The 14,498-nt window shown below is 44.1% G+C and overlaps 1 protein-coding gene across 1 annotated transcript in view; it reads left to right on the top strand.

Annotated features, from left to right (window-relative positions):
- AGO3 (argonaute RISC catalytic component 3) overlaps positions 1 to 14,498 on the top strand; it is a 31,621-nt gene that overhangs the window by 2,556 nt on the left and 14,567 nt on the right. Inside the window, exons 2-11 of the mRNA XM_065041482.1 lie at positions 5,690 to 5,861; positions 6,995 to 7,115; positions 7,649 to 7,857; positions 8,978 to 9,114; positions 10,929 to 11,063; positions 12,009 to 12,096; positions 12,241 to 12,388; positions 12,584 to 12,703; positions 13,331 to 13,453; positions 13,655 to 13,788. Of these exons, the coding sequence (XP_064897554.1) occupies positions 5,690 to 5,861; positions 6,995 to 7,115; positions 7,649 to 7,857; positions 8,978 to 9,114; positions 10,929 to 11,063; positions 12,009 to 12,096; positions 12,241 to 12,388; positions 12,584 to 12,703; positions 13,331 to 13,453; positions 13,655 to 13,788 (1,387 nt within the window). The remainder of the gene's footprint in view (positions 1 to 5,689; positions 5,862 to 6,994; positions 7,116 to 7,648; positions 7,858 to 8,977; positions 9,115 to 10,928; positions 11,064 to 12,008; positions 12,097 to 12,240; positions 12,389 to 12,583; positions 12,704 to 13,330; positions 13,454 to 13,654; positions 13,789 to 14,498) is intronic.

Raw genomic sequence — 14,498 nt, 5'->3', positions numbered from 1 at the left:
AATGTGAAAATTGATGGTCCAAAGGCTCGTATTGAATTCGGAGCGAGAAGCAGCAGCGAGCAGGCTGGCTTGCCGAGTGATCGGAGATAACTTCAGTTCTCAAGTTATTTTCCTCTCTCGTTAGATTAGACTGTGCAACTGAACTGTCATACAAAGCATTTACTTCTTAATTAAAGGCTGCGATTCGTGACGAGTCTTCACAGTTTCTCATTTTGTGAGATGGTCAGTTTACCTTCCTGATTTTGCTCTCTGGAAATACCTTCAAGGGAAAAGAATTGCTGTGTTTTGGGGGTTGTCATGTTCTCCTAGAGCACTTAGATATTAACACTGCAATGTGCATATAAACTGCTTTTTGAGCTAAAGTTCTTTATGATTAGATTTTTTAAATGGTTCAAAGGCAGTTATTATCTCATAAATCCTTCCGAACGGCTTCACTGTGTTTTCTGTAACATCATTAGGACAGAACAAGTTAGCGCACTAGTACATACTTGTGCAGTCGGCTGTTGTTGAGCATGGCATCGAAATGTTGGCTTTTGATGAGTTTTAACATGACTTATCTGAAACCTTTAAAAAAAAAAAAGAGCCTAAATTGCAAGTAGGAATGTTTAGAAAACGGGGATTGCATTACTCATAAATAATGTAATACCACCCAGCAAGGCCGCTGCTGCAGAAATAAGGCAATTCATGCTTTCTGGCAGAAACAGAGCTCAATTATTGAAACCGGCATTTAAATATAATCTTTCCTATCTCTCTTTTTTTTTTTAATCTAGCATTAAGTTAATTTTCGGCAGTGCTGGGGTTTTCTTTTTGCTCCTCGGGCAGGGCCTCTGAGCCAAGCGAGGCCAGGGGCCCTCTGGAAGGGCCCTCCCTCCGTGGAGACTTTTCCCCCAGCCTGAGGACAGAATCTGCCTTGTGTTCCTGAGCCAGGCTTCAATAATATTTTACCTGTTAACGGCTTCCATCATGTCTTTAAGGCTGTTCAGTCGCCCATTCAATTAGAGATTTAGAACTGTTTTATAACCAGAAATAAAACTATTAAGTAGTCACAGACTCATAGAATGTCAGGGGTTGAAGGGCCCTGGAAAGCTCATGCAGTGCAATCCCCCCATGGAGCAGGAACACCCAGATGAGGTTACACAGGAAGGTGTCCAGGCGGGTTGGAATGTCTGCACAGAAGGAGACTCCACAACCCCCTGGGCAGCCTGGGCCAGGCTCTGCCACCCTCACCATGAAGAAGTTTCTTCTCAAATTTAAGTGGAACCTCCTGTGTTCCAGTTTGAACCCATTGCCCCTTGTCCTGTCACTGGTTGTCACCAGAAGAGCCTGGCTCCATCCTCCTGACACTCCCCCTTTCCATATTGATCCCCATGAATGAGTCCCCCCTCAGTGTCCTCTTGTCCAGCTCCAGAGCCCCAGCTCCCTCAGCCTTTCCTCACACGGGAGATGCTCCACTCCCTCCAGCATCTTGGTGGCTGCGCTGGACTCTCTCCAGCAGTTCCCTGTCCTGCTGGAACTGAGGGGCCACAGCTGGACACAATATTGCAGGTGTGGTCTCCCCAGGGCAGAGCAGAGGGGCAGGAGAACCTCTCTGACCTACTGACCACCCCCTTCTAACCCACCCCAGGTACCATTGGCTTCCTGGCCACAAGGGCCCAGTGCTGGCTCATGGTCACCCTGCTGTCCCCAGGACATCTCTTAATATTTTTTGGTTTTATAACGCCAAAGCCCGCAGTAGGAAAGAGGATATTTTTGTGCTGGAAGCTCCATCCCGATGTCTCTTTCTATAAGAAAATCTGTAATTTCTATTAGCATCTTGCTAGAAATCAGTATTTGGCTTCACACTGTAAAACTCTCCTGTGTGCCAAAAGCTTCAGTTTTCCGTAAAATGGTTTTTGCTGAAAGTATTTGCAGGTTCGTGCTCTTGTTCTCAGGCTTTATTGCGACAAAGGCTCCGTTTGCTGCTGGGTGGGTTGCAGCCTGGCTTGGATGCATGCCAGGTATATTTTACACTGCTGTATACTTATTATTTTTATTAATATTTCTATATTACCATTGAAATCACAGTCAGGTTTGGGTGTGTGTAATCTTTATTATAGCATCTTGAATTCCACAAAGGAAAATACTCTGGTTCAGAGCGCGTTGAAACCTTTAGCGGAACTTCCATATTGGTCTGGAATACCATCTGTAGTGAGGATAATATTGTTGATCTGAATACCAACAACTGCACATTCCAGCTATTTTAATGTTTTGTTGGAGTAAATGGTTCTGTTGGCAGAGGTGCCACATAATTGCACTTGAAAATTATTTCATTGTCCACGTGTTTTTAATGTTACTCCAAACTTCAGCTCTTTGAAAACGTTGTGTTGGTATGAGGTTTGTCTTCAGAACTTTATGTAGTGACAGATCTTGTATCTCCTTGAAACTTATTCCCTTGCTGTGTGAAAACCTTCCAGGAATCCGTCCGAAGCACCAGTTTTAGTTCCTGTCTGTGTATTCATAGTTGTGTTAATTAGTTGATTGTCAGCACTGGGGATTTTCTTTAACGGGGTTTATGAATTGAGCACTATCCTGGCATGCCAACCAGCCCTGCTTTTTGGTTTTATTTCCTGCATTTTTAAGAACATACCAGGTATGTTCTAAAACGTCTCACGGGAGCAGCTGATTTCTGGGGACACCCCAAGACGGGAGGTTCCAGCCTCTCCGAGCTGTTTGAAACACCAAGGATTGTGGTTTAGCAGCGCTTAAATACCGTGAAGGAGCCAGTCTGCCAATCGGTCCTTCCGTTCTGATTGGAAGAATATTACTTTTAGTGGTTTTGCTCGGTGTGTTTATTTCCAGGGGCTTGACACAGGGCTTAGGCATGAGGCCGGGTGAGTCAGGATGCGATGGGAGCAGCCGCTGTCCTCGGAGCGTTATTTGTTTCGTGTGTTTGAGTCACAGCTTCGAAGGCAGCGACACAGACTTCCACAACGCGCAATCTGGCAATCCCGCGTATTTTGGAAGCCGGGGATCCTGCGTGGGCGCCGGTGTATTTGGGCAGCGATAGAATTGAGTTACAGCTTGTTTTTAAGTTGGGGAGCGTGTATATCACACCAAATGATTCCTAAATAGTGTGTAGACCTGTGATTCTTATTCATATGTTGGTCGCTTTGTTCCTCTTTGCCAAGATCTGCGTTCTGCCTCCTTGCAGATGAGTGTGTGTGGTGCAGCTGGGCAGGTGAGGCCCAAGAAAGCTTTTGTCTGGTTTGTGTCTGTTTTCTGGTCCTCCCCCCGTGTCCCACGGCAGAACCTGCAGCCCTGTTTGCACACTTGGCTTTGGGCAGAGCGTTTCTTTTACCCCCCCCGGATTTCAAAGCGCACCCTATTAGTAACTGCGGATCGTTCTCTGTGTCGGCTTTTTGCAGCTGAGCACTAGGATTCTGTGAATCGAAGCACAGTTATATAAAATACATAAATATAAACTTTGGCGTGTGTGTCTTTGTAGTATTAAAATAGGCTCTTGAGTCATTTATGCCACTCAAATGTTTAGTAGTAACTTTTCGCACGTGCTTATATTCTGAAAATATATCTGGAGTAAATTGTAGAGCAGCTTTTACTCGCGTGACAGTATAAAAATGAAGAAAATGCTGAAGAGAACAGATGCTTGGAACAAGTTTTGCATAAGCATAGGCTGTGAGGGTGTATTAAATGATGCTGCTTGCTCTGTGTTTTTGTTTTATGGCCCAAAGCCAAGCCCGCTCAGGATTTTTTGGTAGGTTTCTGGGTAGAGCCAGGCGAATGTTATGGTAGAAGCAGCTATGATGTTCACAGAACATGGTTTCCTTCAAAATAACGCTGTTTTCTTCCAGGAATGGTGGAGATTAATCAAAAGGCAAATAAGACATTTTTACCAGCCCTTGACATTTTAACTCTTCTATGAAAATGAGTGGGCTGGAATTGCTGTCTGCGTCACTGAGTAGGAGTAGGGGAAGAACTTTTAACCAACTTCATCCAATGCTCTGTAAATCGTGACATTTGTACAATGAGTAATTTTTTAAAACTCGGGCTACAAAGCGTGTTGGTTTTGTTGTTGTTTCTTGATTGCGAAGAGATATTTTGAAGTGGAAATACCAGTAGAAATTCTTGAAAGCGAACTGTGTTTACTACTGTGGTTTTGTAAAGCATGAGTAACCTGGATCTTGTGCGGAGGATTCTCATCTAAGTGGCGTGAAGTAAATTGAATAGATAACCTGGTGAGAGTGTAGTGTTTATCACTAGACAGAGGTTTTTAACTGACTTTCAAAATACCCGTATCTTATTGCAGATTTTGGTGGTTTCTCAGCAGCTATGGGTGTTCCTCTCTAATGTATAAGTAATCAAGAGGTTTTTTTAATCCTGTGTCTTAATCTGAGTCTTTCCTCTTCAGGTCAATCGGCTTTGTTGGTGCGGTTAGACAGGAGGTAATGGGTTTACCCTTCATCCATTTCCAGCCGGCAAAGTTCACGAGTAATCTGTCTTCCAGGAATAAGCTAATAACGGCAGTGAAACAGCATCAGTCCGGAGCTGCTGCCGTGTTTTTGTATTCTGTGGCAACTTTGCTCTTAATAGGGTGTCCAGAAAAGACTTGTAAAACTCTTTGTGTTTTCACGGCAGACAGGCTTTCCGTGGTGGTAAAGTGTTACAAGGAAAAGCACGCGTGTTTTTGTTTGTTTAGGAAAGCCGATTTTATCCAGGCTAATCGCAGAAGCCGCAAGTGGTTAGTAAGAAAAGAGTCTGGATGTGGGTGGAGGCTCAAGGAGGGAAAACGGGCAAGCGTTGGTTTGGGACTCAGCAGGTTTGGTGTGCGCTGGTTGATCCCATCGCTTTCCCTCCTCCCGCGCTGGTTCTGGTGCTTCAGGGAATCACCCGAGACTGAAAAAGTGGAGAATCACAGAACCCCAGAATGTCAGGGGTTGAAGGGCCCTGGAAAGCTCATCCAGTGCAATCCCCCCATGGAGCAGGAACACCCAGATGAGGTTACACAGGAAGGTGTCCAGGCGGGTTGGAATGTCTGCACAGAAGGAGACTCCACAACCCCCTGGGCAGCCTGGGCCAGGCTCTGCCACCCTCACCCCAACAAGTTTCTTCTCAAATTTAAGTGGAACCTCTTGTGTTCCAGTTTGCACCCATTGCCCCTTGTCCTGTCACTGGTTGTCACTGAGAAGAGCCTGGCTCCATCCTCCTGACACTCACCCTTTAGATATCTGTAAACATGAATGAGTCCCCCCTCAGTCTCCTCTTGTCCAGCTCCAGAGCCCCAGTTCGCTCAGCCTTTCCTCACATGGGAGATGCTCCACTCCCTTCAGCATCTTGGTGGCTGCACTGGACTCTCTCCAGCAGTTCCCTGTCCTGCTGGAACTGAGGGGCCACAACTGGACACAATATTCCAGGTGTGGTCTCCCCAGGGCAGAGCAGAGGGGCAGGAGAACCTCTCTGACCTACTGACCACCCCCTTCTAACCCACCCCAGGTACCATTGGCTTCCTGGCCACAAGGGCCCAGTGCTGGCTCGTGGTCACTAAGAACGTCACTAAGTCTCCATGAGGGACCAGTACGTGTACCTGCGAATGCGAGGAGGCTCGTGTGTTTTTCATCTGCTGACATATAAGCTCTGTGACACAACTCGTCCGTCATGCTCATCTTCTTACCTGTATTCTTTCTGTCTTTGGCAGGACCCGTCGGGGCGCAGCCCCTGCTCATGGTGCCGCGGCGCCCCGGCTATGGCACCATGGGCAAACCCATTAAACTGCTGGCTAACTGCTTCCAGGTTGAAATCCCAAAGATCGATGTCTACCTCTATGAGGTGGATATCAAACCAGATAAGTGTCCTCGGAGGGTGAACAGGTAAGAAGGTGAAATTTGTCTTGTAAATTAGACTGATCGAGTACTGAGTAGGTATTTTGGAGTTGCTTAACTAATTGATGTGCTGTTAGCCGGTGGAAGGGTTTGGATTTGGAGAGTTTGATAACATGAAGAAACGCGAAATGGAGAATTTATCTTCCCTTTCACCAGGTCCCAGCTGAGAGGTGCTGGGGAGGAAGGCAACACTGAGCATCCTCCTCAAGTGTTTTAGGTTTATATTGCCTGGTCAGGAAATGGTATACAAGTCAGCTTTTGCTCTTCAAGAATGCTGCTTTGCATATGCTGAGAAAGAGAAGTGTTTAATTTCTGTAGAATAAGGGAATTATGATGTGTCAAGTAAGATACATTAACGTGCTACTGAAAGCATTCAAATCCTGGAGGCATATTGCAGTTACAGGTGTTGTAAAAGTCTCTTTGGATCTGACATATCTACTACTTGTATGAAGATGCCTTTTTATAGAAGGTGAACAATTTATGGTGGTTTTGTCCAGTGATTGTATCTGGTTACTGCTTGCTTGTTTTTTTTTTATTATTGCCATCAACATACAATAAATCTAAGAGAACCTATAATTACGTGCAAATTTTACAACAAAATCAAGTAAAAGTCTGATCAAAACTCAGATTATTAGGGACTTAAAGCTAAGACTGTTTTTTCTAGGCTACCTCATTTTTATATGGAGTGTAGGCAGTTAACTGAAGAGCAGAGCGTTTCCCGGTAGCCAATACAAGTAACTGTGCTGTTCTGTGCACCAGCGTTGCTTTCGCTTGTGAGTTTGTGCTGGTGTTTCATAATACAACCTTGTGGGTTCCTTCCAAGGTAAGCGTGTCCTTGCTGTGTATAATAAAGGTTGTACAAAGCCCTGGGACTTTCAGAAATTATTTCAAACAATAGTTTACAATATTTGAGCATTTGCATTGATTGTGATATTTATGTCTTTAGTATTCACCTGTTATTTTAGTTGAAGTATGTGAAGCACCTTTCTGGAATACCAGTGGGTGTTGTATAATTTGCTTGAGTAGCACGTTGTTTGAAACTACTTCAGCAAAACACGGGGTGTGTGGGAGCCATTCCAGCTCTTTGAAAACATCCGCAATGTAAATATCAACTTTTCCAGGGAGGTGGTGGACTCAATGGTGCAGCATTTTAAAGTGACAATATTTGGGGACCGTAGACCGGTTTATGATGGGAAAAGAAGCCTCTATACAGCCAATCCGCTGCCTGTGGCCACTACTGGGGTAAGAGAACTGGAAATAATATTTGAAACAGCTTCTTAGGAAAGAAAAAGAAGCAAACACCACTGCTGGTATTGCTGAGTTCAGAAAAACTGGAAGTATCTTACAGTATCTATATAGAAATGGAGTCCTTCTAGAGTCTTTGCAAATCCCAATGTATGTAAATGTGCATGTAGTAGTTGCACTCAGGACCTCTCTTAGTATTTTGTAGCCCCTTTCTACAGCAAAATCTATTAAATACTCAGTTTTACAGACTGTAGTACATTATCTTATGATAAAATACTATTAAAAAATCAAACCACAGTTTCTCTGGAATGAAGAGTTTTCTGATTCGAGATGACAGTTATATGATGCTCTTCTGCATGCTGAGGACCCAGTTCTCTGTATTTTGTGCGTTTGGTCATGTACCTTTATCAGATACACTGTGTCCTAAATATCTGAGGTTTTGAGTCTCTGGCCCAGTTATGAGAAGGAATGGAAACTCAGACTGGAGGTTAAACAGCTGCCTTTTGGTTCTTTTTTCCTCCCCCACGCAGGTGGATTTGGATGTGACTTTGCCAGGAGAAGGTGGAAAAGATCGTCCCTTCAAAGTGTCAATAAAGTTTGTTTCTCGGGTGAGCTGGCACTTGCTGCATGAAGTTTTGACAGGAAGAACCTTGCCTGAGCCTCTGGAACTAGACAAACCTATCAGCACTAACCCTGTTCATGCTGTTGATGTGGTGCTACGACACCTCCCCTCCATGAAGTAGGTTCACTGTCTTCCTGCGCTCTGTCTTTACCTGAGGTATCTCCCCCGGGAGACCTTCATCCTTGTTTATTCACAGGTGAAAAGAAAAAGCGATTGTTCCCCTTACCCAGCACAGCTGGTTAGCTGAACTGGGGAGATTGCAGCTAATTATGTAAAGTGTGTATTTCTGGAGCCATTTAAACTCCAGAGCAGGTGATGTATATGAAAAGATCAAGAAACGGGAGACACTTATAATAGGCCTTAATTGAAATACTGAGAGATTATGGGATGCTGTAGCACTGCTTTCATGTTTTCTGCTGAAGTTGAGCCAAGTATCATGCCCTCGATAGCAGTGTCTGAAAGCACGAGTCTTTAATTCATTGATATACCCGCCAATGATCGGTGCTTCTCAACTTTTGAATACACACTTGAGACCTGCTGTACCAAAGTCTGCTGCTCTTTATCTTGGCACCTGAAACATTAGAGAAGGGCAAATTGATTTTGCTTCGTTTGGACAATGAAAGTTACTTTTAAAGTTTGATTGGTGGCTTTGCACTGGTGTTTTTCATTGGACACGACTGGCTTTAAAGATGGCCCGTGGTTCTATGGAAGCCGATGTTCAATCTGCGTCCTCAGGACGTGTGACAGATGTTGACCTCGGTCCCTTCCAAATGTGAGGAGATGTGGGGGTTTGTGAACAGCAGTTTTCTACCCGAGAGAAACATCAGTTGCTCTAGTTCTGTGTTCCCACCATAGCTGTTCCTTCTCTCAGTGTGTATTTACTAGGGAACATTTGAGTACAAACATGCAAAATGATATCTGAGGGTCAGTCCAGTATATACAATGGAGATTATACTTTCTTGAAGTGGAAGATCCAAAAGGGTAAGTTGGTTCTTGCTTTGCTGTAAAAACTGGAAGTGGTTGTGTGTTGCTAAACCTAGTAAATCTTTTTTATATAAATGTAAAGATGCTGCAGTGGGAATGGCAGCATTCAGAGTGCACTGTTTAAACTGGGTTCTAGGCACAGATTCCTGGGGCACAAAATTAAAAAATAATAGTAATGCTGTGTGTTCTAATCTTTATTATGGGGTGTATTTGGAAAGCAATAGTCTAAGCATGCGGTTCTCTTTATCCGCAGGTACACCCCTGTGGGCCGCTCCTTTTTCTCAGCTCCGGAAGGCTACGATCACCCCCTGGGTGGAGGCAGGGAGGTCTGGTTTGGATTCCATCAGTCTGTTCGGCCTGCCATGTGGAAGATGATGCTCAATATTGATGGTAAGTTGGGATTCAGGGTTAAGAATAAAGGTAATAACGAACAGGCCTCTAAGAATCAAAATGACTTTGCCACTCAGTTGTTTTACTGTCGTGTGCTTGAGTTTGGGGTACCACGTTCTGTGTGATGATAACTTTTGGTGCTATCTGTGCACTGAGAAGAGCCTGGCTCCATCCTCCTGACACTCCCCCTTTAGATATCTGTAAACATGAATGAGTCCCCCCTCAGTCTCCTCTTGTCCAGCTCCAGAGCCCCAGCTCCCTCAGCCTTTCCTCACACGGGAGATGCTCCACTCCCTTCAGCATCTTGGTGGCTGCGCTGGACTCTCTCCAGCAGTTCCCTGTCCTGCTGGAACTGAGGGGCCACAACTGGACACAATATTGCAGGTGTGGTCTCCCCAGGGCAGAGCAGAGGGGCAGGAGAACCTCTCTGACCTACTGACCACCCCCTTCTAACCCACCCCAGGTACCATTGGCTTCCTGGCCACAAGGGCCCAGTGCTGGCTCATGGTCACCCTGCTGTCCCCAGGACCCCCAGGTCCCTTTCCCCTACACTGCTCTCTAATAGGTCATTCCCCAACTTATACTGGAACCTGGGGTCCATATGTTCTAGTTTACCTAAATTGTGGATGATACTCATGTGACTTCATATAGGTTTATTCTTGTAAAACTGCCTTTCAAAGAGCAGCTGTAGTGTAGCTTGAAATAATGAACGTAAAAATCTTACCACTCTGAGAAATAATCCATACGAATATCTATACACTAGGTACTGAAAGAACTGCAGTTCAGATGGGACATAATTTGCACCGATTTATGATATATTGCACTCTTTCTGTGAAGCCAGTTTTCTTATCAGCATTACAAAGTGTAGGAGTAACTCAGGCAGTAGAAATTTTTCAGTCCTTTCCGTGAATGAGAACATTTAGAACTCTGTAAGCTCTGGTTTACGGGGCAACCCCTTTCCGTTGTGGTTTGAGGCTGCGAAGACAACTTTCAAATCCCATCGCTTGACTCTGTTTTAGTCGTTTAACTTGTCCGGGGTTCTCTGCCAAGTCTGTTTCTCTCTGTTGCTCGTTGTTGTCAAGTGTTTCTGTTTTGTTGTCCTGTTGTTGCCATTTGAAGTTCTAAATGGGTGGAGCAGCTTGTGTTTGTCACCGTTCTTACTAAAGGTATCGTTTTGATTGCTTGTCACTTTGGCAAGCGGATTGTTTATGGGCTTCCTTCTGTGAAATGAGTCGAATCTCCTCTTGAAAAACCCCGCAGTGTCACTTCATGTGGTTGTGTCATTAGTATGCAGGCAGGGTAAGAGATTTGGGTAGATCAAGGGTTTCAGGCATTGCTACCCTAACGTAATTTGTGTGTAGTCAAAATAGTGCTCGTGTTTCTACCAGATATTGTTTCAGTAATTGACCAGCTCATATCATTGACAAAATTATGTTGCATATTGAATAATCTTAGCTTTTCTTGTTAAAAGTTTTCTAGTAGAGGTATATTAATACTGTCTCTGCTCACAGCTCTGTACAGAATCGAAAGAGAATGTTGCTCTGTGACATTACAGCTCTCTAGAAATAACTGTTATCTGGGGAAAAACCCTTTTAAAACCCTGCGATGGGAAGTATTTGCAGGCTGATGTGTCACTGCGGGCCCTGCGCTGGCTTTTACACAGCGAGCTGTTGCAAGGCTTGCTAATCTGTTTTTAAAAATGTGTGCCCTGAGGGTTATGTTGAGTTTTAAAAAGCATTCATTTATCTGCTGCTGCACAACATTCTGACTGGTTTGGTTTGGTTTTTTTTCACTTAATGTTTTGTTCTCTTTAGTTTCTGCCACTGCCTTCTACAAAGCACAACCTGTAATTCAGTTCATGTGTGAAGTTCTTGACATTCATAACATTGATGAACAACCAAGACCTCTGACTGATTCTCATCGGGTCAAATTCACCAAAGAGATAAAGGGTGAGTAGAAATGTAGCTATTCTGTCCCAGGTAACGCAATCAAGTTAATTCTGAGGGATTTAGACTGTAGCTCTCCTGCTGTTTAAATGCTGAGGCAAAGCATTTCAAAGCTGCCTGGTACTTAGGGACCCAATTTGACATGGTTTGTGGTCCACAGCCCACAAAAGCCTCGACAGGACAAGCCAACCACTTGCTTTCTCTGGAGCCTTTACTAGTGGACTGTAGGTTGTATCTTTATGGTAACAAGCGCTGTTTTCAACTGAAAGCCATAACAGTGTGCCGATGCTGCGCGGCACTTGTGTGATAAGCTCGGTGCTTCCAGCAGGTGTTGAGTCTGCTCTGTGCACACACAGCGAACAGAAATAGCCGCTGAAAGCCTCCTGCAGCTGCTGTCGTTGTCATTATCGTGCTCAGAGAGTCAAGTCTGCTGAGCTTCTGGTGTGTAGGCTGGGTGCGTTTAGACGAGATCTTCAGCCGCTCAAAACCTAAAGTTAAACTTGGTCAGTGAAACTAAAGAAAATGACTGTTTGAATGTGGACACAATAAATAGGGTAGAAATCTGATTTTGCCCTGTTAATTACATTGGAACTGCTAGTTTTAAGAGGTATGCAGCATTGAGAATGAGAACAAAGAATATGGTGAAAGCAGCTGTCTGTGCCTGATATTAGTCACGTGCCTATTACATAAAACTGCTTCAAAAAAGTCGGATGATGTTGAATGTAAAATAACATGTTATTATTTTGTTTTGAGGATAATACCTGACTAGTCAGAAACCAAATTATAATGAAAACAAAATGTTTAGAGAATAATAAATAACTTCTTACGTTGTGCTGTTCGACTATCAAAGCTGTTGGATTGGAACATGTTCTATTACAAGAAGCCTTGTGTCTCCTGTGCAAATTCTTGTGTAGTTATGACATCAGGGTTTTTGGTGCTTTTATGCAGGTCTAAAGGTAGAAGTGACTCACTGCGGAACGATGAGGAGGAAATACCGTGTTTGTAACGTAACAAGAAGGCCTGCAAGTCATCAAACGTAAGATGCTTCTTTTCAGAGCATAAAATGTGTGACAGCTTAACACTGACCGTGTAACAGGACCAGTATTTTATTGCTTTGGGGGATGTTGATACTTGCCAACTAAGATTTCTAGACCTTTTCTTAAAACCTGTGTCTTTTCAGCTTTCCTTTACAGTTAGAAAATGGCCAGACCGTGGAGAGAACAGTAGCACAGTATTTCCGAGAGAAATACAACCTCCAGCTGAAATACCCTCATCTTCCTTGCCTACAAGTGGGACAAGAGCAGAAACACACCTACCTGCCTTTAGAAGTAAGGCACTTACCTTGATAAATCAGCTCATTGTTGATAGGCTGTATCATTTTGCAGGATGTTCAGTATTTCCCTTTGCAGTACCAGCATGTTCACGTATTTGTGTTCACTGTTCTTGTACTTCAAAGACTATCTGCATTGTAAAAAGTGCTTTAAAGTCTAGAACTATGTTGACTCTTCCGCTTTTCCGTGCAGGTGTGTAACATCGTAGCTGGCCAGCGGTGCATCAAGAAGCTGACGGACAATCAGACATCAACTATGATAAAGGCCACGGCGAGATCTGCTCCAGATAGGCAGGAGGAAATAAGCAGATTGGTTAGTTCTTTAATTTCAGCTCGGTGTGATGCTCCTCACTAAATGCCACTGGACATCTCCTTGATTCCTGCTGATATTTGAACACCTTGTTTGTTTGCTTTTATTATAGCATACTTACATTCTAAACATCAGTGTCTTCCCTGACTTGAAATATTATAAAGCTTGAATAGAATACTCTTATAAACAGATAGCTCTTATTTGAAATGGTCTGGTTTTTGAGCAACAAGTTAGCCAAACTTTTGAAGTTAAAATAAGGCTGATCTGGAAAATACAGTAGACATGAATGTGCAGTAATAATAGGAATTAATTTGCTTAATCTTGGGTGTGCTTCTCTCTAAGGGAGGGTGCTTTTTCATCTATCCCATGAATAAATAAATTGCTTTTAAATAAGCATGCTACAAATGAGCACATGAGTAACTAAGGGAACCAGAAAATGTCATCCAATATATGTCATTGTGTTAGTTGTTTTCACTGGGGATGGGTTAATAGTGTTGAGCAGTTCAGTCTGTGCCTTTTTCAGTGTGAAAGGGAACTGTCGTAGGACACTTCTGTAGCATTCCTCCTACTCCATCTGTTATACAACTCATAATTAGATACCTCTGTAATACGGAAAAACTCTTCTTCTAGGTGAGAAGTGCAAATTACGATGCAGATCCATTTGTTCAAGAGTTCCAGTTCAAAGTCCGGGATGAGATGGCCCACGTGACAGGGCGCGTGCTCCCAGCTCCCATGTTGCAGTATGGAGGACGGGTGAGATTTCTTGCTTTTTCTTTCGTTTCTATTTTGAAGAGTGATTTCCTGCACGCGTTCGCTGTTTTAGTTAGTTCAGTTGCGTTGTGCAATACAAGGATGAAGTTCGAATGGTAAACTTCCCTCTGTCATGCTGAAACTGAAAATAGCATGGGCTTTTTCTTTTCCAATCGCTCGAATATGTTGCTTTTGTTTCTGCAGAATCGAACGGTGGCGACCCCAAGCCATGGGGTGTGGGACATGCGAGGGAAGCAGTTCCACACTGGTGTTGAGATCAAGATGTGGGCTATCGCTTGCTTTGCGACACAGAGACAATGCCGAGAAGAAATACTGAAGTAAGGCATGTCAGAGTTTAGGCTTTGGACTGTTCTGTTTATGAAGCCATCTAGGTGGAAACATGACCACAGGACCTGTAATGAGCATTTTACCTGGTTTTAACCATCTAAGATGTTAGGGAGAGAATCCAAGCTGTTTTCCTTGCTGGAAGCTACAGTCAAAGCACGGTATCTGGGTAAACTGTGGGGTTTGGTCCTGTGACATTGTTCTTTCTGTCTAGTTACTTGGAGCATCTTTAATGAAGTACTAAAGTTGTCTGAACCTTTTTGGTTTATTTGCAATTAACTGAATCCCAGAATGTCAGGGATTGGAAGGGACCTGGAAAGCTAATGCAGTGCAATCCCCCCATGGAGCAGGAACACCCAGATGAGGTTACACAGGAAGGTGTCCAGGTGGGTTGGAATGTCTGCACAGAAGGAGACTCCACAACCTCCCTGGGCAGCCTGGGCCAGTATTGTCACCCTCACTGAGAAGAAGATTTAAGTGGAACCTCCTGTGTTCCAGTTTGAACCCATTGCCCCTTGTCCTATCACTGGTTGTCACCAAGAAGAGCCTGGCTCCATCCTCATGACACTCACCTTTTAGATATCTGTAAACATGAATGAGTCCCCCCTCAGTCTCCTCTTGTCCAGCTCCAGAGCCCCAGCTCCCTCAGCCTTTCCTCACACGGGAGATGCTCCACTCCCTTCAGCATCTTGGTGGCTGCGCT

This window comes from Columba livia, chromosome 26, assembly GCF_036013475.1.
Source record: "Columba livia isolate bColLiv1 breed racing homer chromosome 26, bColLiv1.pat.W.v2, whole genome shotgun sequence".
In the NCBI taxonomy this organism is placed as follows: domain Eukaryota; kingdom Metazoa; phylum Chordata; class Aves; order Columbiformes; family Columbidae; genus Columba; species Columba livia.
Note: the sequence above shows the minus strand (reverse complement) of the source record. Positions and strands in the feature narration are given on the sequence as shown.